Source organism: Talpa europaea, assembly GCF_964194135.1.
Source record: "Talpa europaea genome assembly, chromosome: 6".
Lineage (NCBI taxonomy): Eukaryota > Metazoa > Chordata > Mammalia > Eulipotyphla > Talpidae > Talpa > Talpa europaea.
The window spans coordinates 64,559,291-64,586,829 of record NC_140072.1 but is presented as its reverse complement, the minus strand read 5'-3'; the positions used below and the strand labels follow the sequence as shown (position 1 = coordinate 64,586,829).

Genomic DNA, 27,539 nt, shown 5'->3' with positions numbered 1-27,539 from the left:
TTGAGGCTCTTCAAACATGATTAACTTCCAATTAAGCAAGAAATGCTCATTCGAGATTTAATTTGCTATCACTTTTCCTTAGTTTTAGCAAAATCTTCACTAAATACTCCCAGAAAACATTGTTAATGCAAGGCTTTGAAAATATGAAATAGAATGCAACTCTGATGCAGTCTATTTTAAATATTTAAACCTCACATTTCTGGTTTAATCTCATGGTTTTGAGTGAATTATGAAGAAAAATTAGGAAGAAATATGAAGAAACGTTTCCTTTTACCTACAGCTGTAATTACTCTTTTGAGTTTATAGATATAAATTTGCTTTTGGACAGCTACTGGGCTAACTCCAAGTTGCCAATCATTTCTAATTCAAAATGGACTATTCTGGTTCCAAAGACAAAGCTTGGTTTCTTGCAACATCCAGAAACATATCAAAAGTCCAAGTGGTGGGCCTCCCCTGGTGGCGCTGTGGTTGAGCGCTGGGTTGCGAGGCTGCCCTGCAGCCTCTGCAGCGCCAGTTCAATCCCTGGCCACAGGCAAGGGTCCCACCCCCCCCAAAAAAAAAGTTCAAGTGGTGGGCATTGGAGCTGTAGGAGGAAAAGAAAATTACACATGACCACTGATGGAAACAGTGATAGCTATCATAAATTAGTAATATACATCTTATTGCTACAGTGCCAGCAATGTAGACCTAAAACCATGGGCTGATCTAAGAAAATATATTAGAATGTAATATATTAGAATGTAGGCAAACACCAGTAATAAAACTAAATCAAAAGATTTCCACCAAGGTCTAAAGTTTCAGTTTTCCCTCTTTGAAGACATTACAATTTTTACCATTTGCTTTGTAGACATTATTTTAAACACAATTATATTCTATTGAAATTATGGCAGTTTTGCAAAGACCAATAAAGTTAGGAGTATAACCAACCCATAAAATTACTAATTCTCTACAATCATGAGGCATTTGAAATACTTATCCGTTAGTCTAGATATACAGAAATCTAATTTCTTTCCTAAGAAATCAAGCTGGGGGGCCTCCCTGGTGGCACAAGGGGTTAAGACACAACCTATGAAGCAATCCGCAGCCACTACAGCACGAGTTCTATCTGCCGGCCAGCCAGGGAGCTACCCACATGGTGCAGTAGACCTCTCCTGACTCGCCCGCTGCTCCCCTTAGCAGTGTATTTCAATTTGCCTGTTCTGTTCCCCACTCTGTCTCTGGTGAATCCTCTCACCATCCACACATCTGGCCTGTACCCCAGTTCTTATATGCATAAATAAATCTTAAAAAAAAGAAGAAATTAAGCTGGTTCCGTTATGTTTCCTTAGTTCTATGCCTTTTTATGTTTTATAGAACTTCTTATTTTCCCTTTCTCCTACCTCTCTCTCTTTTTTAAAATTATTTATTTATTTTTTAAATTGTCTAGAGGCATGTCTTATTTGTTTGTTTTTTGGTTTTTTTTTGGTTTATACATGCGCTGGGTACAGTCAGAAGCACGGGAGGGTGAGAGAATTCACCAGAGCCAGAGCGGGGAGCAGAGCAGGCAGAAGGACCGAAGTACACTGCTGAGGGGAGCAGCGGGCGGCGGGAGAGGTCTGCGCGCCATGTGGGACCCTCCTCCGGTGGCCGGGGAGCAGCCGGGAATTGAACCGGCGCCGCAGAGGTCGCGGGCAGCTTCGCAACCCAGCGCTCAACCGCTGCGCCACTGGGGAGGCCCTCTCCTACCTCTCTTAAAGGGTTTAAGGATTACAATTTATAAAAATACTCATCAAGAATATCTGTAATAATAATAATAATGACTATCTGTGATAGCTTCTTATATCTGGCTGATCTTTAATCTGTTACACTTAGCTCTTAAGAGAAGAGATGCTCTTCAATCCCAAATAAAGGTATTATTAGTCACACCATCAGTAAGAGGGGCCTGTTCCTTGTGAACAGACAGTATTTCAGGAGTCTAAGTCTGTGCATTTTACAATTGTTGCCTTCACTCCCAACTACCTTAGAAATAGTTAAGTCAACAGTATCAAACTTCATTCTAAAATATTATCTAGTATTTAAACACAAATAACCACTTTCATTAATACCAGAATGATTTTGAGCCAATAAAAGGGAAATTAATGTAAACCAAGTTTATTTTGCTTTTTAAGTAGTGTTCTTAAAGCACTACAGCTTGGTAAACAATGTAAATTAGTATAAGTCATCTCAAAAGCCAGTTTTGTTTTGTTTTTTAATGAGTTGTTAAAAAGATGCAGGCTATTCTAACAGGATAAATATTTTTAACCATTTCACTTTGAGTTAATGAAAGCTCACAAATGAGCAACACTCCTCATTGAGGAAAACAAAAAGCTGTTGTCGACAAGCGACAGCACACACACACAAAAACAAAAAAGAACTGTGTAAAAATAACTAACTGTGTTCCCATATTTTTTGAAGTCGCTTTACAATGGGATGATATGCACATGATCTTGCTGCAAACTTGCCATACAGACTTGTAATACATGTAGTCTAGACAAATAATTCAGTCCAAGAGGTGCTAACTTCAGACAATGCAGCACTATAATCCTTTTAACAACGCAATTTGTTTTACTCATTATCTTTTCTTCTAGACCGAAATACAGGCTAGAAAGAAAATGTCCCCTAATTAAAAATTGGTATTGTTTACAGGAAAAATTGTATAATTTTGCACTGGAATTTACAAGTATATGTTCAAATTGAATTTGTCTCCTCCCCATCCCAGCCACAAAATGGGCATGAAGTAAAATTTTTAAAAATGCCTTAATTTTTAACTTCATGCAAACTAAATAAAGATGACCAAAACAAAAGCTTAAACAATGGAAGGATATTTCACAGAAAATTTCTTATACAAAAAACACATAAGAAAAAGGGCCACTAGGTGACATTTTAATTTACAAATTGGCATCATTTTGGTCGACAAATATCCAGATGCTGTTTTCTTCTGCTAACATGAGTTGCAGAGGAGGAAAAAAAAAAACAAAAAAAAAAACAAAAACCCCAACAAAAAACCCAGCATGACTTCTAACTTTAATCACACATTTCTTCTGGAATTTCATGTGGATTAAGAATGCCAGGAACAGACATTTGAAGTTTATGTTTCTCTTCCTGAGCCTGTCGAAGGGCTGTTTCTCTTTCTTCCAAAAACAGATCAGATGTATCTTCACCTGCAAACTCCTATTAAAACAAATAAAACAAATGAAATGTCCACATAATAAATTTCAACTTTGGAAAATGACACAGCTTTGGAGAAGAATCTTGCTACATACACAAAAAACATACTCGCCTATCAACTTCTACTGGTTTAAATTATAGTAATTTGATACAAAACTATATATAGCTGCATTCATTAGAAACCAAAGTAATTGTATTAGTTGCAAAAAGTTTATGAAAGTCTAATAGTGTAGTATCATATATTTCATGATAGAAAACAATCCTTATGACTAAAAATCAGGGCCTCCCTGGTGGCACAAGTTTGATCCCCAGCCAGGGAGTTACCCACATGGTACAGCAGACCTCACCTGACTTGCCCGCTGCTTCTTTCAGCAGTGTATTTCAATCAGCCTGTTCTGTTCCCCACTGTCTCTGGTGAATCCTCTCACCCGCCCCCCACCTCTGGCCTGTACCTCAGTTCTCGTATGCATAAATAAGTAAATTAAAAACAAACAAACAAACAAAAAAAACAAACACCTAAGAATCAAGTTTAGCTATATTCACAGGTACATTTCAGGTAATTTCCATTCTCCTTTGTACTCTCTCTGTACTTGATAATCTACCAATTACTTATGTTTTATGATACTTTTAAATTTCTTTAAAACAAGATGACAAAGAAAAATTTCTCACCCCTTCAAGTTTGATTGGAGCACTGTATAATAACACTGTATAATAATGGAGGAACAAGCTAATACATGCTAATTGTCATGGTTTCTCAAACACAATGGGCATAAGGTCCAGAAAGGACCTATGGATTTTTCTTACTTCCTATTTCACTCCTTAAAAATGTCTCAACATTAAAAAGATATTTTAAGGCAACATTTCAAACTTATTCTCTTTCTAGACTTTCTAAAGCTTTTCACTTTGTAATCAGCCCCAGACAGAAATAGTAATAAAAATCCCATTTATTTTTACACTAATAAACTGGTTAATTCCATTATGCAATAATTAAAATAATCTTTAGTCTTAATATTCCTGTAACAGTTACACATACCTTTATTTGTACTAGGAAATCCCTAAGATGTTCTTTAAAAGCAGGAATATCCTGATTTAAGCTGAAAAGTCCTGTCACAAAGAGCTTTACTTGAGCACTGCAAATCAAAACACAATGATTAAATAATCACTTTTTTTAAATTGAAAAATTAAAGTTTATTAAAAGGCATATTTACTCTTGTAGATGAGGGAATGCAGACTTAAGGAGATTAGCCACATATTCCTGAATAAACATTTGGTTGTTAACTGGATTTCCAGGATTTAGTGGTGTACTTATTTTCCCTTCTTCAACCAAATTAAACATATATGCAAGTATTGATGCATGCATCGTTAAACCTGTTGATAAGAAGAATATTATTAACTCCAAGATATAAAAATAACAAGAATATTTAACATTTTTATGGCTTTAATACTCTTACCAGCAGTATGTGAGGTGTCTGTCACAACAGAAAAGATATGTTGAAGAATATCACAAAAGTAAGTCTGATAGAAACTTTGAGCTGCAGCTTCTTCTTGTGCAACATTTTGTAAGAGTGTAAAAAGTATCTGTAAGCCTAAAATACATAGAATACAAAAACTTATTGTAGTGGTATCATTATGAGAGTTTCAGCCATTCCAACTATTCTGATTAATTTCCTCCTCCCTTTTGGCTAAGCACTAAAAATTAGCCTAAATTATCTTGAATCAGTAATGGAGATTAACTATAATCAAAGTCTGATTACTATACACTAGTATCTTTTTTTTTTTTAAAAGATATATTTTTTATTCATGAATATAAAGAACCAGGGCACAGAACAGGCAGACTGACTGAAATACACTGCGCTAAGGGGAGCAGTGGGCGAGACAGGAGAGGTCTGCTGCACCATGTGGGAATCTCACCGGCTGGGATCAAACTTATGCTGCAGAGGCTGTGGACAGCTTCACAGTGCTGTGCTCAACCACCTGTGCCACCAGGGGAGGCCCCTATAAACTAATATCTTATAATCAAATTTAATTTTTTCTGAAAGTTTAGATGATTCCCTTCATACTCACTCACCAAATAGCTCAATCAAGTACTTTCTATTATATAAATTACCATTGTTTTATTTTTTAAAAAGATTTATTTATTTGGGCCTCCATGTTGGTGCAAGGTGTTAAGACACAACCTATGAAGCTATCCACTGTCACCGCAGCACCCGTCCAGGGAGCAACCCAGATGGTGCAGCAAAGCTCTCCTGACTAGCCCACTGCTCCTCAGCAGTGTATTTCATTCAATCTACCTGTTCTGTTCCCCACTCTGTCTGTCTCTGGTGAATTCTTTCACCCTCCACACCTTTGGCCTGTACACCAGTTCTTGTATACATAAAAAAATAAATCTTAAAAAAAAATTATTTATTTATGCATACAAGACTGGGGTACAGTCCAGAGCTGTGGGAGGATTCATCAGAGACAGTGGGGAGCAGAATAGGCGGATCTACTGAAATACACTGCTGAGGGGAGCAGTGGGCGAGTCAAAAGAGGTCTGCTGTGCCATGTGGGTAGCTAGCTCCCTGGCCAGGGATCAAACTTGTGCCGCAGGGCCTCCCTGGTAGTTGCAAGGGGTTAAGATGCAACCTGTGAAGCCGTATGCAGCCTCTGCAGCATGAGTTAGATCCCTAAGCCGGCAGGGGAGCAATTCACATGGCACAGCAGACCTTTCCTAACTCGCCTGCTGCTCCCTGCTCTGTCACTGGTGAATCTTCTCATTCCCCACACCTCCGGCCTGTACCCCAGCTCTTGTATGTATAAATGAATAAATCTTAAAAAAAAACAAAAACAAAACTTGTGCCGCAGTGGCTGCAGATAGCTCCACAGTTTGTGTCTTAACGCTTTGTGCCACCAGGGAGGCCCAAAAACTACCATTTTAAAAGCAAATCAAAACTGCTCCCTGACAGAAATATTTTGTTCTTGTCCAAGTTGACCCTTAGAGCCACAAAGGAAAGATATCTGAGCAAAAGAAAACATTGCTGAACATTCCTACCTTGAATTCTATTCCCATCTCACCATAATTCAATCTTGCCCTATGGACTCACTCTGGAAAGGATGATTCCACTGCTTTTGGAGCTTCTGACACCTGTATATGCAATTGGTGTACTCATACAAAACCCTGACAAGTGAAGTAATATCTACACCTGTCACAACTACATTGGTATCTATAGGCGGCTGTACTCTTTTGGATTGACAGGCAAAATGAATAAAACAACATAATTTCCCTGTGTTTACCTGTATCTGCAACGTTCCTCATAGTATGTTTGAAAGCCCAAATAATGGAATCCAAGACAAGTTTAAACTGTGCAGGTGGAATAGCCAGAAATGCTGGGAAACAATGAGAATTGACAGCCTGAAGCAGCAAGAAAAAGTTTGTTCTGTGTTCTGGATACTCTTCAAAGTCCTAAAAGTAAATCGTGAGAACAAAGTAGTTTCACTGCCTTAATTATGTTTTAAATGGACAATGTAAGATATATGACCTCTTGAAAGACCAAACAACTCACATCTCATATAAGACCTAACTACCATGACTACACAATTATCAAAATTTAGAAAAGATTACCACAAACAACTCAAAGCCCACATAATGAGCATCACATTCTCTAGTAATTCTAAGTCTAACACTACTTTAGCTTGTTGACTTTGAGACTATAATACAGATCAGAAAGTTAGATGCTGTGTAAATACATACTTACAGCTATTTTGTTCTCCTGATTAATAGTTATTAATTTCTCATGACTATACTATACTTTTGTAACTGAAAAATATCATCTGCCTTTCTGTTTATTTAAATTAATAAAACTAAATTCTTAAAAATTCACGCCACTTATGCTATTAAGAATTTTTTTGTAGTAAATTAAAAACCACAGTATTCCTCTAACGTATAAGGTCAAATATTTAACCTCAAGGCTTAAAATAATCACAAAGGGTATAACTTTTCAAATCAGTATTTTATTCTTTCAACTGTTTTAAGGATACACAGCAGAATTTCTCACAATGAGGGGCAGAGTGATAAATACATGTCTAAAGTATGAAGCTACACAAGTGAAACTTACATAACATTATACATCAATTTTCTATAACTGAAATGTAAATCACATACCTTATTTATCATATTCAATGTGCACTCAAAAACAGCATCAAATATCTGAGGTATTTCAGCTGTTATATGTCCTCCTAACTTGTTGACAATAATAGCCATAGTACTAAGGACTTCTGGTTCTCTAGCAGCTGGGACATTTCTCTGATAATCAATGAGAACTGCATCCAACAGAGGAGGAACAAAATTTTCAGCTACCTGTTAAAAAAACACTTTAAAGTTTTAATCTAGGCACTTACTAATTTTTATAAATAGCCAAGCCATTGTTGTCATAGAAGACTTAGGCTGATCATCAGCTGAAAACTGGAAAATCCTGTGTTTTAATTAGGATTTTGTTAAAACAAAAGAATCAAGCAGTAACAATAGAGATGTAAACACAACATAGGCAAGTCTGTAATTACAATAAGGAAACTAGTCAAGTGAATCAAATCAAATGACAATCAAGTGAATGTCTCCAATTCACTGTGGCAGGAAGAGAATTCTAGAGATACTGTTTATGTGGCATGAGTAACCTAAAAGGAAAAAAGTCCTTCTAACCTAGATTCCATCCATTCTTTGATTGAAGGTACTAATATTAAAAAAAAAAAAAGATTTTTATTTATTTATGCACACAAGAACTAGAGTGTAGGTCAGAGGGGTGTGTGTGTGTGTGTGTGTGTGTGTGTGTGGATTCACCAGAGACAGAGTGGGAAGCAGAATAGGCAAAATGACTAAAATACATTGCTGAGGGGAGCAGCTGATGAGACAGGAGAGGTCTGCTGCGCCACGTGGGTTAGCTCCCTGGGTGGGGATTGACTGCATGCCATGCCACAGTGATTGGAGGTAGTTTGGTAGTGCTGAGATTTTAACCCCTTGCCCAACAGGGAAGCCCCAAGGTACTCATATTTAACCAAAAGTAGACAGCCACTAAATGATTCTTTTAAATCTGTAAACACCAACTGGTTAAAATATCTTAATACAGAGGTAATAACCATCACTTATTCTCGTAAGAGGAATTGGAACTGTGCCATGAAGACCATGGGTGTACTAGTCTTCATATTGTCTTACTGATATTGTCAGTAAACACTTTTATTAATAGGTATGACTTTTATGCAGATTGCCTATTAATACATGTACAATAGGGCCTCCCTTGTGGCGTAGGGTTTGGGTCTCAGGGCTATCAATGCTATGGCCTGGGCTCGATACCCGGGCAAGGAGCTGACCCACATGGTGCAGACCTCTTGTGTCTCACCTGCTGCTCCACTAGGCAGTAGTTTATTTCAATAGATCTGCCTGTTCTGCTCCCCACTCTGTCTCTGGTGAATCCTCTCACCCTTCCACACCTCTGGCCTATACTCCAGTTCTTGTATGCATAAATAAATAAATTTTTTAAAAAAGACATGTACAATAAATAAAACTCATGTTCCTTTAACTAAAGATTTCTAGAGTTAATAGTATCTATCCTGCTAGTCAGGACAGTCTAATGAGATTTCAAGAATATAACCACAAAATTATTTTTTAACTAACTACACTTGGTCTCTTTTAAAGTAAAATCAGGTTTCATTCCTTCTCTTAACAACAACTAAAATAAATCGTTCCCTACATATTGATTTCAAGTGATTTTGAAACAACAGGAACTGCTGCTCCAAACTGAATGCCTTAGTTTGAAAGACAAAAATATACCCTTCATTATGACTGATACTCCTGAAATTTACCCAAATCATGTAAGTTATGAACTATTTAAGCATAATCTCGAACTCTTACATGTACCCATAAGCTTTTAATATACAAGAATTCAACGACTGTTTAATGAGCAAGTTCACTAAAATTTATTTCCTTATCAAGTTAACAATACCAAAATTTAAAAATTTTGAAAGCAAATAGCACATTTGCCAACTATTATTTCATATATCAATGATAACAGGATAGAGTATTTTGTTTCTAGTACCAATGATAAGGTACAAAAACAACAACAAAAAATTATTTTTTCACGTTGAGGAATATGGAGATGGATTAGTTTCTGGAAACCCTTTCTGGAAATGATTTAAGATTAAAGGGCAAGAGAGACAAGAGATTTTAAAATCTCCCAGGGGAAGTATTTACTACTATAAATTGCTTCATAAATTGTGCTCCTCTGGAAAAAAATGAGGAACACAAAAATTTCACTTCAATACCACAGACCAAGTTTATTTACCTATAGTAAAAAAATAACCAGCATCTTGTTACATGTCAGCCACTAGTTAATAGCAATTAGTTTGAAGATATAGGTAGGTAGCTACTATTCTTTTTTAGAGTACTGTACTCAAGACTGCAATAAATAGAATGCAATCAAATGGCCTGTAGAATACTTGTATAGAGTGTCATAATTAAAGAAAACAAAGAAGTATAGTATCTCTAACTTACCATCTGTGGATCATTGGACCGGCTAACCCAACCAGATATTAACTTTAAAGTTTCCCTTTTAACTGTTCGCATACTTCTAATCAATGGTTGCTTTGTAACCATCTCACCTAAAAAAAAAAAAAATTAAGTGTAATACCAACTGGACAACTGAAAATCTACATTGGCAGTCAACATGTGCTTCAGATGCTACTAGTTCTTATTTACCACTGAAAATCTTATACACGAAGAAACAGAATTTATTGCATAAACACACTTTGAACCTATTACTATAGGCTCTAACTGGTTTAAAAAAATTTAGGCTCATCTGGAATATGGGAAAGGTAATTTAAATCTGAAGAGAAAATCTGAATATTTGCATTAAGGTGATGAACTCATCATTCTATCTAAGTACTCCAAATCACCTACCATTAGCTTGAATAGCTGCAGAAATATTTTCACTGAGGCACTTATACACATTAAGCATATCTAAATAAATTCTTCCAAGTTGAATTACAAAGGGGTGTCCAACAGCTTTGCAGGCTCTCACATTTGTTTTTAATATGCTACCAAGCTGCTTGACTGTTTCGGGATCTTTAAGTATATCCACATTCTGTGAAAGAGAAAAAATTACCTTTATCAGAATTATTCTTGTAATTACTAAAAAATCATTATTACCTTCCTTACTCCACGCCACCATTACAGTTCAATCTGAAATGGTAAAAAACCTACACAAATCTTTATAACCTATACTTACAACTAAGAATGGAGTAAGAGATCCCCAATTAGCCTAGAATAAAAATAGTTTTAAAAGCACACATACAAGCAATTATGGATTATATGTTCAAGTTAAAGTTATGTAGTTTACTACTTTGTGTGTGTGTGTGTGTGGGGGGGGACCCTTGCCGGCGGCCAGGGAACGAAACAGTGCTGCAGAGGCTGCGGGCAGCCTTGCAGCCCAGTGCTCAACCGCTGCGCCACCAGGGGAGGCCCAGTTTCCTACTTTTATGGTTATACTGTATTATGAAATTTCCATCAGAAATTAAAGAAAAAGCAATGTAACTTACTTTTGTTGCCTGTTGGATTATGCTATCCCAAACTTGATTAGGGAGTAGCATATATTTTTCTATCAAATGTTCTTGCACTGTTTGGTCGGTTTGTGCACCAATCATGTAGCCCACAGCTTCATAAAACGTATGAACCTTTATTATTAAAAAATAGATTTTGTTTTTATACACAAGGGAAACAATGCACAAATAATACATGTATTAAAACTAGTTTTACTAAAGCAGTGTAACAAACTTCTGGTTAAATTTCTGCCTCTGAAAACTTGAAAACTAGAGACACTTGAACTGAATCAAATAACAGTATTCTCTCTACTTCTATTAATGAATTCTGATTAAAATAATAGTTAAATTCCTATGAATAATGCTTAGTGCTTTACATACCTGCTGAGGCTGAAGATCACAAATTATAGTATTAATGTTGTTCAAAATCTCATCAATAAATGGCATTACTTCTCCAACCTGAACCTGAACAAAATGCCTACGGCATTTTTGAGCTATTTTAATGAAAGTATCACATGCCATGTCCTGGACACCATCATGGGTCTCTAACAAATTAAAACAAAACAAAACAAAACAAAAAACGTTTTCAAGAAAAATTTTGTATTCGTTTCACAAAGTAGAACATAAAATAAAGAGAGGATTTACCATGCATGAATTCAAAAAGCTTGTTAACTACAGTCTTCAAAAATTTCCAGTGAGCTCTCAAAAATCTTGGATATTGACCTACTATATACATGATATTTGATGCAATAATGGCTTTATTATCTTTGCCTCTTTTCTGTTCACATAATCCTAATAGATCCTGTAAAATACAATGTATTTTAGTCATTTATAACTATAAAAATATATAAATAGTTGTTCCAGATCATACGTATCACTTGCATACCTTTATAACAGTAACAAGAAATCGTTTTTCATCCTCTTCATGCATTGCTCCACTAATGGAGCCTATTGCCCAACACAATGTATTCAAATTTTTCCAAGACCACTCAGTACCATTCACTTGATTGTGAAGCTTCTCAGTCATTATTCTTTCTGTATCTACATAATCCAGATGAGTAAGGTAAACTACAAAGGGAGAGGAAAGTTTCAGGTGTCTTAAATGTAAAATTTAACTGCATGTTAATAAAAATACGGTTCTTAATAAACTCCAGAAACTAAGTGTATCTGTATTTCCTAAAATTATTCCCACTTCAGAATAGAACTACAAAGGCAAATAATAAATTAACATATTCATTAACTTACCTAATGTTTCTCTCATATTCTTATATAAATTTATGGAATCTGTATCCTTCATGAATTCCCGTACAACTTCTCCCTGATCATTTTCAACAACCAATACTTCCTCTGGTTTAGCCATACGACTAACCATCAATAAACGAACCTATTCAACAATAAACCAACCAATAAAAAATAGGTTAGATTTTTGAATCAGCCATATAAAAAGTAATAAAGATATTTAAGATATGTATGTAGGGCCTCCCTGGTGGCGCAAGGAGTTAAGTCTCAGCACTATCAAGCTATTGGAAGCCACTGCACAAGTCTGATCCTCTGCCAGTGAGCTAACCCACATGTCAAAGGAGACCTCTCCCGTGTCTCATATGCTGCTCCCCTCAACAGTGTGTTTCAGTCAATCTACATGATCTGCTCCCCACTCTGTCTCTGGTGAATCCTCTTAACCCCCACCCCACCGCACCCCAGCTCTTGTATGCATAAATAAATCCTTTTTTTTCCTTTTTCTTTTTTTAAAAAAAGAGACAAGGCCTCCTAGGTGGTACAAAGGGTTCAAGATGCAACGTATGAAGCTATCTGCCACCACTGCACGATGAGTTTGATCTCTGGCCAGGGAGCTACCCACATGGTACAGAACTCTCTTGTCTCACCCACTGCTCCCCTCAGCAGTGTATTTCAGTCAACCTGCCTCTTCTGTTCCCCACTTTCTGATAAATCCTTATACCCTCTGACCTCTGGCCAGCAACCCAACTTTTGTATGCATAAATAAATCTTTAAAAAAAAAAAAAAGGGGATATGCATGTAATGCCAACATACCATACATTATCCCCACCAGGGTATATAAACATAAAGAAAAGTTAACTCAGTACCACTGGTTTTTAAGTCCTTTTTAAGATGCAAACAGAAACAAAGCCAACAAAAACAAAGCAACAAGTCAAAACTACCTCTCATTCCTAGACTATGATTTAGTAGTTTGGTGGGTGACTTAACTTGTTATTGCTAAGAAATTCACAAGTGATTCTGGTGTTTGTATACGGGTTATACGTTTACAAACAACAGCTTGTTAAGTCAGTACTTTTGTGTTTTAGTTTTCAACACATATAGAGAAACTGTCAAATCCTCTTTTTTTGCATAAGCTTATTTATTTGAGTAGATTAAATTAGCCAAAATATAAAAACCAGTGTTTGTGTTTAGTTCTCAAAAATCAGAATAAAGCCACAGAAGAACACTTAACCACCCGCTTTATTGTTACCTTGGATAACACAGGCAAATACAGCTGTCTCCTAGGAGGAACGTCAAAATGTTGACTTCCAGAAAGCAATGGAGAAGCCGATGTAGAGAATGGGCTTTCTCTATAGAGTTCAGCTGCCAAATGATTCCAGTACTCAAGACAAATTTTGAAGATTTCAGTTTCTTCCACTTCTGACACCAACAACATATAATGAAGTGCCTGCATAGAAGACCAATACAATTAATATAACCTGTAGACATTAACCAACCTCCAATGGCTACTGTGTTACATTAGTGGACATTAAAAAACTCAGGTTTTATTTGTACAATTCTGAGGTTCCAGCATTCTTTCAACTGACTAGAATTTTTCTAAAAGCAAATCAAGCTTTCTTCTGACATGACCTACAACATTAAAAAAAAAACTTTACATAGGGCCTCCCCGGTGGCGGCGCAGCGGTTGAGCGCTAGGTTGCGAAGTTGCCCGCAGCCTCCGCAGCACTGGTTTGATCCCCGGCCACTGGTGAGGGTCTCACATGGCACGCAGACCTCTCCTGCCGCACCCGCTGCTCCCCTCAGCAGTATATTTCATCAGTCTGCCTGTTCTGTTGCCTGCTCTGGCTCTGATGAATTCTCTCACTCTCCCACGCTTATGACTGTACCCAGTGCTTGTATAAATAAATGAATCTTTGAAAAACAAACAAACACTTTACATAGCAGCTGGTCAATATATATTTTAATTATATTTTCTTGAAAAGGCAAGGACCTTAAAAGGCATTGATAGAGGGCCTCCCCGGTGGTGCAGCGGTTGAGCGCTGGGTTGCGAAGCTGCCTGCAGCCTCTGCAGCCGGTTCGATCCCCGGCTGCTCCCCGGCCACCGGAGGAGGGTCCCACATGGCGAGCAGACCTCTCCTGCCGCCCGCTGCTCCCCTCAGCAGTGTACTTCGGTCCTTCTGCCTGCTCTGCTCCCCGCTCTGGCTCTGGTGAATTCTCTCACCCTCCCGCGCTTCTGACTGTACCCAGTGCATGTATAAACCAAACAAACAAACAAATAATAAATAAATAAATAAATAAGACATGCCTCTAGAAAATTAAAAAAAAAAAAAAAAAAAAAGGGCATTGATAGAGTAACAAAAAGGTGGAAACTTAAATGTTCATCAACTGATAAATACAGAAAATGAGATATATAGTCATGTACCATATGTTATTTGGTCACTGTTAGAATAGGTGTGTAATGAGCTATATACCATTTTAAGTTTGTGTTAAGTATCCTTTATAACATTACCACAATGAGGGCCTCCCTGGTGGCGCAAGGGGTTAAGATGCAGCACAATGAAGCAATCTGCACCCTCTGTAGCATGAATTTGATCCCTGGCCAGCCAGGGAGATACCCACATTGTGCAGCAGACAGACCTCTCCTATCTTGCCTGCTGCTCCCCTCAGCAGTGTATTTCAGTCAATCTGCCTGTTCTGCTCCCTACTCTGTCTCTGGTGAATCCTTGTCACCCCCTATACCTTTGGCCTACACTCCAGTTCTTGTATGCATAAATAAAAATAAGTCTTCAAAAGTAAACTAAGGCCTGGCATAATAAATACACAATCAGGAAACTTGGTCTATAACTATAACTTGGTATTGACAAGATATATTTATAAGGCACATAAGCAATAGTTAAAAAGACATCTAAAATAAAGGTACACTTTTAAAATCTTATTATGTAAAAGAATTTTACAAGTCAAAAGCTCCAAAAGGCCTACCTCCATGAGTGTTTCCCTGAGATTTAATCTTTTTTCTATAAGTTGACCATGTTCCTTAAGAAAGGTGCAGAGAAACAAACTGAGATTTTGAATGAAGTTTTGTTCATCATCTTTTCCATTTGAGTATGCAAGTCGAATATTAGTATTTAAAGGAAGCATCTGGAAGTTTAAAATGGATTATTAGCCTGCATTTTTAAACCAAGAAAAGATAGTACATTTCATCGTAACACTCCACTGTTCTTTTAAATAGTAAACCTGGGCCTCCCTGGTGGTGCAAGGGGTTAAGTGCTGTACTATGACGCAATCCACAGCCTCTGCAGCACTGAGTTCGATCCCCGGCCTGCCAGAGAGCAACCCACATGGTAAGGCAGACCTCTCCTGACTCACCTGCTGCTCCCTTCAGCAATGTACTACGGTCAATCTGCCGGTTCTGTCCCCCACTGTCTCTGGTGAATCCTCTCATCCCCCACATTTCTAGCCTGTACCCCAGCTCTTGTATGTATAAATACATCTTTAAATAGTAAACCAGCTCAATCTTCATTAATAACTCTTTGCTTGGCTATTTGTTTTTATACCTTTCGGTGCTAGCTTTTGATTTTTTAAAAAATGTTCCCCTCCTCAATGTTGTAAAAATACCCGTTATTCAGCTGACAAATGTGCCAATTTACCTGAGATAAAATATATACCTAACCAAACTACAGTGGGAAAATCCCTTCTGTTCACACATAAGGTCTGGAGCAAAGCAGTTTTGGGTTTCCAAGTTATAAATTTTGTAAAATTACCAAGATACACCCCAAACTTTTTCAAGGGATTTTCAAAATTTTTAACTTACCATTAATTTTATAAAATAAGTACATAATCACATTACAATCAACTTATAAACTGCTGAAATGGTTCAACTCTTGCCAATCCAACATTTTTTGTTATTACATTGTTTAGTTTCTTAGAGTATTACATTACCTGTTTTAGCTGCATCATTGTCAATGTAAATAGTGTTACAAATTGTTCCTCATATTGGCTTACACTCACGCCAGCAATCTCAGTGAGGCACTTCAGAGAGACATTTCGAAACATGGGAACATTTAGGAACTATTAAAAAATAATAATAAAAGGGAAGCATAAAAATGCCTGAAAGGTTTAATTTATAATTTATATTATAAAAAAGGGATTTAATTATCAGAAACAAAGAAAAAGAGCTACAGGGGCAACACATTTTATTTTGCATGTGTACTTATTGACAGCAAATGCTTTAAGAAGCAAAGTGTGCTTTCTTTTGATACACTCTCAGACATCTGAAAAAACAAAAGCTGCTTTGTAATCTTTCTCAGGACCTATTGCATGCATGACTTTTAAGGATATCACATTTCACAGTCTAAGATACTTAGGATTTTAAGATGGACAATGCACCTAGGATTAATGAAGATGTGTGAAAACAGACTTCCATATTCTATTGTTAGTATGTATACAAATCGAATACACTGTGGATGGTAATTTAGTGAGCATCAAGTTTTAAAAACAGACATACCTGATAATTTTAGGAATAAAACTTTACATTTTTATAATGCATTTGTACAAGTGCTTAAATGTCTGACATATAAGAATGTTTCTTGTAAAACTGTTGACTATAGCAAACAATTTCCTATAAATCATCAGTAAAATGATAATTCTAATACTAAAAACCTCATTAAAATAGTATATTTTAAAACCAAACACTGAATTACAGAGCCCCACATATAAGTCTATTTTATAAGGTCTTAATTAAGTACATAATTTATTATGTCTGCCAAGAAAACATCTGGAAAGATAATATAATGAGTTGGTAACTGGTATCTTTGGAAGAACTATTCTAAGACTTGGAGCCTCCCTGGTGGCGCGGGGGTTAAGTCTCAGCACTATCAAGCTATGGGCACTGCAGCATGAGTTCCATAGCTGGCCAGGGAGCTAACCCAAATGGCACAGTACACCTCTCTGGTTTCGCCCACTGCTGCACTCAAGTGTATTTCAGTCAATCTGCCTACTTGGTCCTCCTTCTATCTCTGGTGAATCCTCTCACCACACCCACCCCACATCTCTGACCTACACCCCAGCTCTTATATGCGTAAGTAAGTAAAAATAACTCTTAAAGACTTTATATATATATATATATATACACACAATATTCCTTTAAAATTATCTGGAGTAAGAGATCTTTCATCATAAAGAACATTTTTTAAGACTTTATATATACGATATTCCTTTAAAATTATCTGGAGTAAGAGATCTTCCATCATAAAGAACATTTTTTAAGTTAGCTCATTAACATTTTTTAAGTTAGCTCATTGTGTCTCAAATGTTATAGTTGTTCATGTGGAATTTGTGAGATCACGCAATACAAAAGTGATTACAACCGTATGAAAACTATGGAAATCTGCTGAAGAGTTTCCTCATCCTACAAACAAGGTTGGTTAAGGATGCAGAGTATTTTTTCTACATGAAAGAACATTTACAAATGAAAATATATTCACCACACCTTATAAATTAATGTACTGATTAACTTGGTCTCAAAAATATAGCCCAGTGGAATCCAGTTTAGAAATCTGAGCAACGTTTCCAAAGTTGCATGTACAAGTGGAGCATTTTGGGAATTTTCCTGTAACAAAAACAACAAAAAAACACCCTATGAATAATCTTCTTGTAATTAACTGTTATTTTAAAAAATGGTATTAAAACTCTTACCATTACAAACTGACACAGCTGAAAAATTTGCGAGAACTCATTGCACATGCTAGGGAAAAAAAAAAAAAGCCACCAGTTTAGAAGACACACATATCATAATAAATATACACTAACAAAAATTTCAACTTAGTCACTGAAAACGCCAATGTAAACACAAATAATCCTAACATCATGAAAAGCAACAAAATTATTAAAAATATGTGTACCACCACTGTTAAGAGTCAACTATGAAGACTGCTGTAAGAGCACCTAATTTTGTTTCTTGAAGGGTTGGTATTCTTTTTGAACCTTATTCAAATTGAGTATTTTAGTCTGAGTTGACACTTAAAACTCTCCAAATAAAGTGTTAATATATTCCAAACCCTAAAGTGTCCTTATACATCAAACCAATGGAAAAAATTCTGAAGCTAGTTTGAAATAAACGAAGGCAAAATATGACAATGTCTAGTTAACTAAACAAATTTTAATTACTAAGGGGAAGAAATATACGATGTCTCATCTTTAATACATACTTTTCAAGCCTCCAGAGTTAGAATATCAAACTCACTTTAAAATTATTTAAATCAGTACTTTAAAACTATAGAAATAGGGGCTCCCTGGTGGCTATCTGCAGTCACTGCAGCAGAAGTCAGATTCCCAGCCACGGAGCTACCCACATGGTGCAGCAGACCTCTCCTGCCTCACCCGCTGCTCCCTTCAGCAGTGTTTCAAGTCAATCTGCCTATTTTGTTCCCCACTCTGTCTCTGGCGAATAGTTCTTGTATGCATAAATTAAAAAAAAAAAAACTTAAAAAAAATAAAAACAACAAAAAACTAGAAATAATTTTGCATATCAACAACTCAGTACTGTAAACATTTATAATCTACTTCCAAATCTCTTGAAATCATTTGAGGAATTACTTAAAAGTTCTAAAACAAAATAATTACTTGCCTGTCTTTTAAATGCTTAGCCTTCACTTGCGTTATCTGTCCACTAGAGAAATCAAATACTTCTTCACTCAAGAGTTTAAGAATCACCATATTATTCTGACAGAGACTTTCACTGGTTCTACTTGCTCCCACAATGTCACTGATAAATGTTGGCCAGTGTTTGGGCCATTCTTGCTTCAGTATCTAAAATAAAATGTAAAAAGTCATTTTCATTTCACTTGTCGAAGATAAAACAAACTTCTAAGAAAATGGATTAATGCTGAAAGCAGCACAAAATAAGCACACTTTTCATTTTCTCCCTTATGATTAAGATAGGAAATGTGTCACTGTCTACAGTTATACTGGGTAGAAAGAACAACACAAGAGAAAAATTCTCTGCTCATGTCCTATGGCTCTTCTCCATTTTCCTAATTGGACTAATAGGTTCCTAATGTGTATGCACAAACTTTTTATTTGTTAAATAAACAAATACTCCTGCAAGATTCAAAGATTTAACTAAAAGCAAAAAAATCAGGTGAGGGAAAGAAATTTCCTTTGGCTGGAAAGTGGGCCTTGAAATACAGGAGGATTTGCATATATACATTTGGAAAAAAGGAGGCATTTTTAACCCCAAACCCAATGAAATGTATGAGATTTTAAAGTCTCTAATGTGTGTTTTTAACACTAGGGATTTCCTGACCAGATATTCTGCAATAGCACCTATTAACAAAAGGTAAGTAACTACTTGACATTCCTTCCACCCACAATTCAGATATGTTAGCAACAAAAAATCCTTAGTCTAAAGCTGGTGAGAATTAGTGAAACTCAAATGCTTTCAAAATTCATCAATTAAAAAAAATTCCAATTAATGTCTGTAAGAAAAACTTTCTATATGAAAACTAGGTGAATATAAAATTTCTAATGCTAACACTGTAAGTTTGAGGAGACTGTAAGTGTACACATCAAGATGATAAATTGAAAGACAATGACTTGTGACTTAAGACTGTAAGAGACATGAAAAGGAAACTTGCAAAACATCAGACAAATGAAAAATTTTTTAGTGTCCAGTTCACAGATGATGGGTACGTAATATTCTAACTGTAGCACTTAATTCTGGGGAGAAAAACAGTGAATTAAGAGGCTTACCTGAACAAGAATCATATTTAACTTTCCAATATACACCTTTTCCTTCTAAGGAAAGAAAAAAGTTTGATTAAACAAAGGTCTAAAATAAGTGTAATATAGCCTCCTTGGTGGCACAGGGGTTAAGTCTCATGCTATCACCACGATGGCATAGCAAACATCTCCTGTCTTTCCCGCTGTTCCCCTTAGCAGTGTATTTCAGTCAATCCATCTGTTTTGCTATCAATTCTATTTTGGGTGAATCCTCTCTCTCTGCCCTGCACCTCTGGCCCACACCCCAATTCTTCCATGCACTGTCCAAAACAAAACAAAACAAAACAAACAAAAAAACAAAACAAAACAAAAAACCAACCAAACAAAAAAAAACACCCACAAGAAATATCTTCCCCCAATAAGACAAATGATGGCAGATCTTTATGTTATATGTGTGTTGTGATAAAAATCTAAGTTTAAGTTGCAGGCTCAGCATTTAAACAATTTTACAGTGACACCAATCGTCAAAAAAGTTCTTACCTCTACACACGTTGGGTCAGATGACGTCTTGATAATGAGGCCAACAACGTATTTTTTAATTCCTATTAAAAAAAATTTTTCGACACTTTTATGACATGCTAATAATAAATCTTCAGGAACAAAAAGACTTAAGAGGGAGGGGAAGACAGAGTAGATTAAGATAATACAGCAATGTCAGCAGGTATAAGAAAATTCAGTAATTTTTGTCATATTCATTACCAAGTTTTTACATATTTTGTTAATTTTTCAAAATATAGATTTAACAATTACAAATTACCTTCTAAGACTTTCATTTAAATAAGCGTTTACCTCAACCTACTTTTATGGATTAAAACTACAAAAAATACTGAAGATATAACTAGGCAGGCACTATAAATAAGAAGTTTATGTAAAATATTTTAAGGTCAGGTGCTCTCCTTTCACTTTTCATTGAGAAAGACCTGCAAAGAAATTTACCCATAAGAACTAGCTGTATAGGGCCTCCCCTGGTGGCACAGGGGAGTGGTGGGCTGCAAAGCTGCCCGCAGCCTCTGTAGCGCTGGTTCAATCCCCCGCCACCGGCAAGGGTCCCACATGCGTGCAGACCTCTCCTGTGGCGCCCGCTGCTCCCCTCAGCAGTGTATTTCGTCCCTTTGCCTGTTCTGTTTCCTGCTCTGGCTCTGGTGAATTCTCTCACTCTCCTGCACTTCTGACTGTACCCAGTGCTTGTATAAATAAATAAATAAATCTAAAAAAAAGGGGGGAAACAAACAAACAAACAAAAAAGAAAAAACCAAAAAAAAAAAAAAAAAACTAGCTGTATATATACCCAACTTGAAAACAAAATTTTTTTGTTGTAAAACTAGTTTACTCTATCTACTGTCACAAGATAAAAGTAGCAAATTTACTTTCCCCTTTTAAGATCACCACCTCCACCAGTTTTTAAGAAATTTTGTTAAATATTATAAAATTAAAATTTTGTTAAATATTATAAAACAAGACAATTGTCCTAATGTCGGAAGTAAAAACAAAACAATATTTAATGAAATATTAAGAAAACAACTTCTTGGGCTTCCCCGGTGGCACAGCGGTTGAGTGCTGGGTTGCAAAGCTGCCCACAGCCTCTACAGCGCAGGTTTGATCCCCGGCTGCTCCCCAGCCACCAGGCGAGGGTCCCACATGGCACGCAGACCTCTCCTGCCGCCCGCTGCTCCCCTCAGCAGTATACTTCGTCAGTCTGCCTGTTCTGTTCCCCGCTCTGTCTCTGGTGAATTCTCTCACCCTCCCGCACTTCAGACTGTACCCAGTGCTTGCATAAATAAATAAAATCTTTAAAAAAAAAAAAAAAGGGAAAAAAAAGAAAATAACTTCTTGATCTGAAAGAACTATTAGTACAATAATGGCACATAACCTGGGCTATTTATGGTATAAGTTTAAGAAACCACCTGCCAAGTGCCAAAAATTCCTTAAATGGTTGTTACAAACACCATATTAATGATAAAACATTAATAAATGGTACATACCTACTTAAGATACTTAAGGAAAAACTCAGTTCTTCTATATTAGGCAAAACCAATCTATTACAGATGAGATTCACTAATGAATGCTAAAACACAAGGGGCAAACCTTTCAGAAGTGTACTATCTATATGGTCTCAAGTCACCTCCAAGATTATTCATGTATTTCAAAGTGAAAAAATAGTAATTTTGAAATCAGAAAACCAGCAGGCATCATTATAAACAACTAAGAAAGGTTAATATTATGGGCCTCCCTGGTGGCGCAAGGGGTTGAGACGCAACCTATGAAGCTGTCCGCAGCCAGTGCAGCACAAGTTCGATCCCCTGCCAGGGAGCTGCCCATATGGCGCAGCAGACCTCTCCTGACTCACCCGCTCGCTACTCCCTTCAGCCAGTCTGCCTGTTCTGTTCCCCACTCTGTCTCTGGTGAATCCTCTCACCCCTCCCCTGCCCCGCACCTCTGGCCTGCACCCCAGTTCTTGTATGCATAAATAAATCTAAAAAAAAAAAAAAAAAAAGAGTATCAAGAGCTTTATCAAATTGGTCTGTCATACATTAGTAGTTGTTACTAAATTAAACATAATGAAGGGCCTTCCTGGTGGCGCAGCAGGTTGAGCACAGCGCTGTGAAGCTGTCTGCAGCATGGGTTCGATTCCTGGCTGGCCAGGTAGAGTCCCACACGGCAGAGACATCTCCTGTTGCACCCACTGCTCCCCTCAGCAGTGCTTTCAGTTCGTCTGCCTGTTCTGCTCCCCAGTCTGTCTCTAGTAAATCCTCTCACCCTCCCGTACCTCTGGCCTGTACCCCAGTTCTTGAATAAATAAAAATCTTAAAAAACAAAAAAACAAAAAACCATAATGAAGAATATTAGCAAGGAAACCCGTGAAATTTGATTTATAAGCCAATATTGCAGTTAACGCTACTGAATCAATGCTAATTTTTTTTTATTTTAAAAACTGTATTATGAAAAAAAAAACTATTATGGTCATTTAAGTCACTGAAATGACAATAAGCTAGAAGGTGTAAGTGTATTTTGTACATTCTGTACATTTCTGTAGTCTGAAATTATCTCAAAATATCCCTGGTGGCGCAAGGGGTTTACATTTCAGCACAGTGAAGCTACTGGCAGACACTGTAGCACAGAGTTTGATCCCTGGCCAGGGAGCTAACCCACAGGGTGCAGCAGACCTCCTCTGGCTGGCTTGCTAATCCCCTCAGCAGTGTATTTCTGTAAAAACGCCTGTTCTACTCCCCACTGTCTCAGGTGAATCTCTCACACTCCCCCTGCCCCCACACCTCTGGCCTATACCCCAGCTCCTGGATGCATAAATAAAATAAAAATTAAAAAACAAAAAAAACTAAGAGGCTTTGTAGACATACCCACAAAAATCAGGCCTAATTTTGATAAGCTTAAAAACAAAACAAAACAAAAAAACACACATAAATAACCACAACCAGAAGGGAAAAATCAAACTTACTTAAAAACATGTGTTAGTGTTAAATTATACCAATTACTCAGGGTAATTCACTTTTACAATAGTTCATTAAATTATACTTTTCTGTGTTCTTAATATCCACTAGCTCTATTCAAAACAATTATATTATTGACCCAATACCCTTTTCACGTATATTATTGTTATTGAAGCCCCCCCAAAGACTATTAAAAAAAGTAGCCATCGGGCCTCCCCAGTGGCGCAGCAGTTGAGCGCTGGGTTGCGAAGCTGCCCACGGCCTCTGCGGCGCCGGTTCGATCCCCGGCTGCTCCCCGGCCACCAGTGGAGGGTCCCACATGGTGCGCAGACCTCTCCTGCTGCCTGCTGCTCCCCTCAGCAGTGTACTTCGGTCCTTCTGCCTGCTCTGCTCCCCGCTCTGGCTCTGGTGAATTCTCTCACCCTCCCGCGCTTCTGACTGTACCCAGTGCATGTATAAAACAAACAAACAAACAAATAATAAATAAATAAATAAGACATGCCTCTAGAAAATTAAAAAAAAAAAAAAAAAGTAGCCATCATCTGAAATCTTTATACAGGCAATACAGTTTTAAACAAAATTAGTCTACTCTCAGATTAAATGAACGACAATACCACTTACAAAAAGAGACTCAGTAACTTTCTTCTAAATCTGTCAGAAGGACCAAGAGAATGCCTACATTTCCACTGCTGCTTCTATTTAGAATATGGCATAGAAGCCTTTCTCAGTAGCAGGGAATAAGAATAAAGTACCCAACAGCAACTTCAATGTTCCTGTTACTAATTAATTCATTATTTCCCCCTCTTTCAGAGTCTTCTGAAATTCATTATAGACGGAGCAAAGGGGAAAGAGTACTCAAGTAACTGGGAGGTTCCTAGTAGTCTCAACTAAAAGTCCTTCTATCCCTACAACACTATAGATCTCCATTTAACAACTCTTCTGATCAAGTAGTGCCATACATAAAACAACACAGTGTGGTGTCACATAAATCTAGGTAGAAAAAGGAAATCTTTACAAAGTAGCAATAAAGGCCTGGCTTCTGAGATTTAGCAAAAAATTATCTGAGCCTTGACAGAAAAGGGTATTTTCTCTGTGCCAAATGAAACAGCGTCAGTTGCAAAAGAGACATTTATATAAAGCAAATTTCTTAGAACAAGGTACTATCCTTAGCAATTTCATATTCAGTTAATGACATATTAATCTGAAATTATGTTTCCACTATTATGAAAGTATATGTGAAGAAGCTAGGGTATTTCTTCCACTAGTTTCTAAACTCTTCCTTGGGAATCAGGAAAATTTTTGTCTGTGTATATATACACATATACAAATATATAAAAAGGCAACCCCCAAACAAGAACATTTCACTAACGTTCTTAAGTTTGTATGTCCTTGATTAAGTCCAGCTATGTTCTTGTGGTTACTGTCATCAAAAATTTTTCAAAGGATTCATACCATGACTCAGTGTATTTATAATATCAAAAACACTCCCAAATCCCATTCTTCTCAATATAAATAAGATACTCATTTCTGAAGTTTTAAAACTAAATCTTTAAATAATTTACTGAACTACTATTTTTAAAAAAGATCAGCCATTGATATAAAACAAGATAGATTAAAAAAAAAAACAAACAAACAAAAAAAACAAACAAACAAACAAGATAGACTAGTAAAAAAATACCAAACTAGTTACTGGATGATAACTTATTAACATTAAAATTTCTAAATCCAAGAGTTCAGGTTTGTATATTTTATAATCCAATTTTATTTTCTCAATGCTAAGAAAAATGCCTGACAGTCCAATTTCTAATAAAAACAGCAACGTCAAATAGTAACATAATCTTTCAAGTGAGCAGTATCTACTCTAGTTAAAAGGTGTGCATAAATTCCATCTTAATCACACATCATCTTGCAAGTTATTTACACAACAATGTTGATAGCCTCATTCCCCAGGAACACAAATATTGGATACTCAAAATAGTAAAAGAAATGTATCACTGACCTGATTTTTGTAGTGGAGTCACTAAAACTGTTTAATATTAGAGAATTTAATACTGACAAAATACTAATAGTGCCTTATTTCCACAGAAGCAAAAACAGTACTTTCAACACTTATATCATACAGATGGACATACGTTAGCATCTTATTTAGCCAGTAGTAGGTTGCTAATTAGTAAGTCTTCAGCTAAATAAATGTTCTACCTATAAAAGAAAACTGCATTCTTAGACAAACTTAAAATATGGATTAAAGAGGTACATATTCAGGGGCCCCCAGGTGGTGCAGTGGGTTGAGCACAGCGCTGTGAAGCTGTCCGCAGCCTCAGCAGAGTGGGTTTGATTCCTGGCTGGCCAGGGAAATACCCATATGGCGCGGCAGACCTCTACTGTCTCACCCACTGCTCCCCTCAGCAGTGTGTTTCAGTCAGCCTGCCTGTTCTGCTCCCTGCTGTCTCTGGTGAATTCTCTCTCCTCCTGTGCCTCTGGCCCGTACCCCAGTTCTTGTACAAAAATAAATAAATTTAAAAAAAAGGAGGTACATATTCCAATTCCTCCCCTTCAGTTACTATATATACCACAGAAAATGGAAAGCCTTAACATACTATTAACAAAATGTAAAACTACAAATCAGTAAAATTGAGCTTAATCCATTCTCAACTGTTGTGCAAGAATTAGTGCCTAATTAGTTTCTCTTTACATATTATTTCTTTGTTCTAGAAACTACTGAAACGCAAATCTGGCAAAACCATTCACATGGATTAAGCATATTAAGGTCAATTTTGTACTATCTTACAAAATCTACCCACCTTAGAAAAAGGGAAAAAAAAAAGTTTTTGCATAGTTTCTGACTCTCACTGCTATGTGGATGTAAACTAAGGAGTAAATACTGTTAGGTCTCAAGTGAAAGGCCTGTTATGGAAGTTCCACATAATCTGAAAACTTTGGAGGGTCCAAACTGTTACCTTAATCAAACAGAAGATAATTTCTGTCAATTATGTATGATGCTGAAATATAATACAACTTGAAAATAGTACTTTGCTTAAGTTACTGTACAAATTTCAAGATAACTAAACTAGGCTACACTTATTTGGATGAAATGGAGATAATTTATGAAAAAAGGCTGGGAACACACTGTTTACTCATACTTTGCCCTGGGAGGTATAAAGAGCTTCCACCCATTATTTCTTGTATCATATATCCCAATGTTTTAATATAATCAAGATCCCAAGAGGAAAAATAACTTATATAAGATCATACTGCTAGTAGATGTTAACCAAGTGCCTCATTCCAAAGGAAACCATTGAGGAAAACATTACAGGTAGTCAAACCTTACAGGTAGTCAGTTGTGGTCTGTCAACTTTCTAAAAATTAAGACATGAAATCACACAACTCAAAATCTTAACCAACCATTTCTAGACTTTCCAACTTCTAAAATTTCCAATTATGATTTTATCAATTTAGATCATTTTCCTCATAAATTCCATGACTGCCTTAATCAATGTAAGCAAGTTAACATAAAATGAAATGATCTATAACATGCCTTAACAAATTAAAACAGGGCCTTCCCGGTGGCGCAGTGGTTGAGCGCTGGGTTGCGAAGCTGCCCACAGCCTCTGCAGCGCCGGTTCGATCCCCGGCTGCTCCCCGGCCACCAGAGGAGGGTCCCACATGGCGCGCAGACCTCTCCTGCCGCCCGCTGCTCCCCTCAGCAATGTACTTCGGTCCTTCTGCCTGCTCTGCTCCCCGCTCTGGCTCTGGTGAATTCTCTCACCCTCCCGCGCTTCTGACTGTACCCAGTGCTTGTATAAATAAATAAATAAATAAATCTTTAAAAAAAAAAAAAAAACAAATTAAAACAACCCTCCACTTTATATTAAACAGCGATACCTTCATACAAATACAGTAATCCTTTATTTCAGCCAGGCACAAAGGAGCATTTACCCCCATTCTCTATGGCTTGAATTTTTCAATTATTCATAAAAAATGGGGATAGGGTGGGGTGTACCTGGATAATGAAAGTTGATATGCACCCAAGATAGAGAATTCAACAACATTGAAAGTCTTAAACAAGACTTCAGTAAACAGTTAACACTTCCTATTTGGAAATTATATTTCACATTATCAAAATTTCTCCTTTATCTTAAGTCAAAAATATTTGACTTACTATGTATTATTTTTCTGACTTACAGCAATTCATATGCAAATATTCCCTTCAAAACTTGATTTCAAAGATATCAATTACACATTTATACACACACACACACAAATACTGGGAAAGTCATTAGAACCTTAAAGTAGAGGAATGGAGTGGGAGAACATAAAAAGTGTGTTAAG

General features: G+C 36.7%; 1 protein-coding gene across 2 annotated transcripts in view; it reads right to left on the bottom strand.

Moving 5' to 3' along the window:
* Positions 1-2,817: 2,817 nt before the first annotated feature.
* The window catches only part of XPO1 (exportin 1), a gene marked incomplete at its 5' end in the record, with an annotated part of 38,006 nt that continues 13,284 nt past the window's right edge, over positions 2,818-27,539 (bottom strand). The window contains 21 exons of one of the 2 annotated variants that reach the window (XM_084234341.1): positions 2,818-3,189; positions 4,220-4,316; positions 4,395-4,554; positions 4,638-4,772; positions 6,460-6,628; positions 7,328-7,522; positions 9,707-9,813; positions 10,112-10,295; positions 10,750-10,884; positions 11,131-11,294; positions 11,395-11,551; positions 11,636-11,817; positions 11,995-12,133; positions 13,235-13,432; positions 14,965-15,123; positions 15,925-16,053; positions 17,474-17,593; positions 17,680-17,728; positions 18,611-18,792; positions 19,735-19,779; positions 20,245-20,306. In XM_084234341.1, coding sequence (XP_084090467.1) covers positions 3,043-3,189; positions 4,220-4,316; positions 4,395-4,554; positions 4,638-4,772; positions 6,460-6,628; positions 7,328-7,522; positions 9,707-9,813; positions 10,112-10,295; positions 10,750-10,884; positions 11,131-11,294; positions 11,395-11,551; positions 11,636-11,817; positions 11,995-12,133; positions 13,235-13,432; positions 14,965-15,123; positions 15,925-16,053; positions 17,474-17,593; positions 17,680-17,728; positions 18,611-18,792; positions 19,735-19,779; positions 20,245-20,306 — 2,915 coding nt within the window. In that variant the 3' untranslated portion in view covers positions 2,818-3,042. The remainder of the gene's footprint in view (positions 3,190-4,219; positions 4,317-4,394; positions 4,555-4,637; positions 4,773-6,459; positions 6,629-7,327; positions 7,523-9,706; positions 9,814-10,111; positions 10,296-10,749; positions 10,885-11,130; positions 11,295-11,394; positions 11,552-11,635; positions 11,818-11,994; positions 12,134-13,234; positions 13,433-14,964; positions 15,124-15,924; positions 16,054-17,473; positions 17,594-17,679; positions 17,729-18,610; positions 18,793-19,734; positions 19,780-20,244; positions 20,307-27,539) is intronic. The other variant, XM_084234342.1, reaches the window with a different exon arrangement.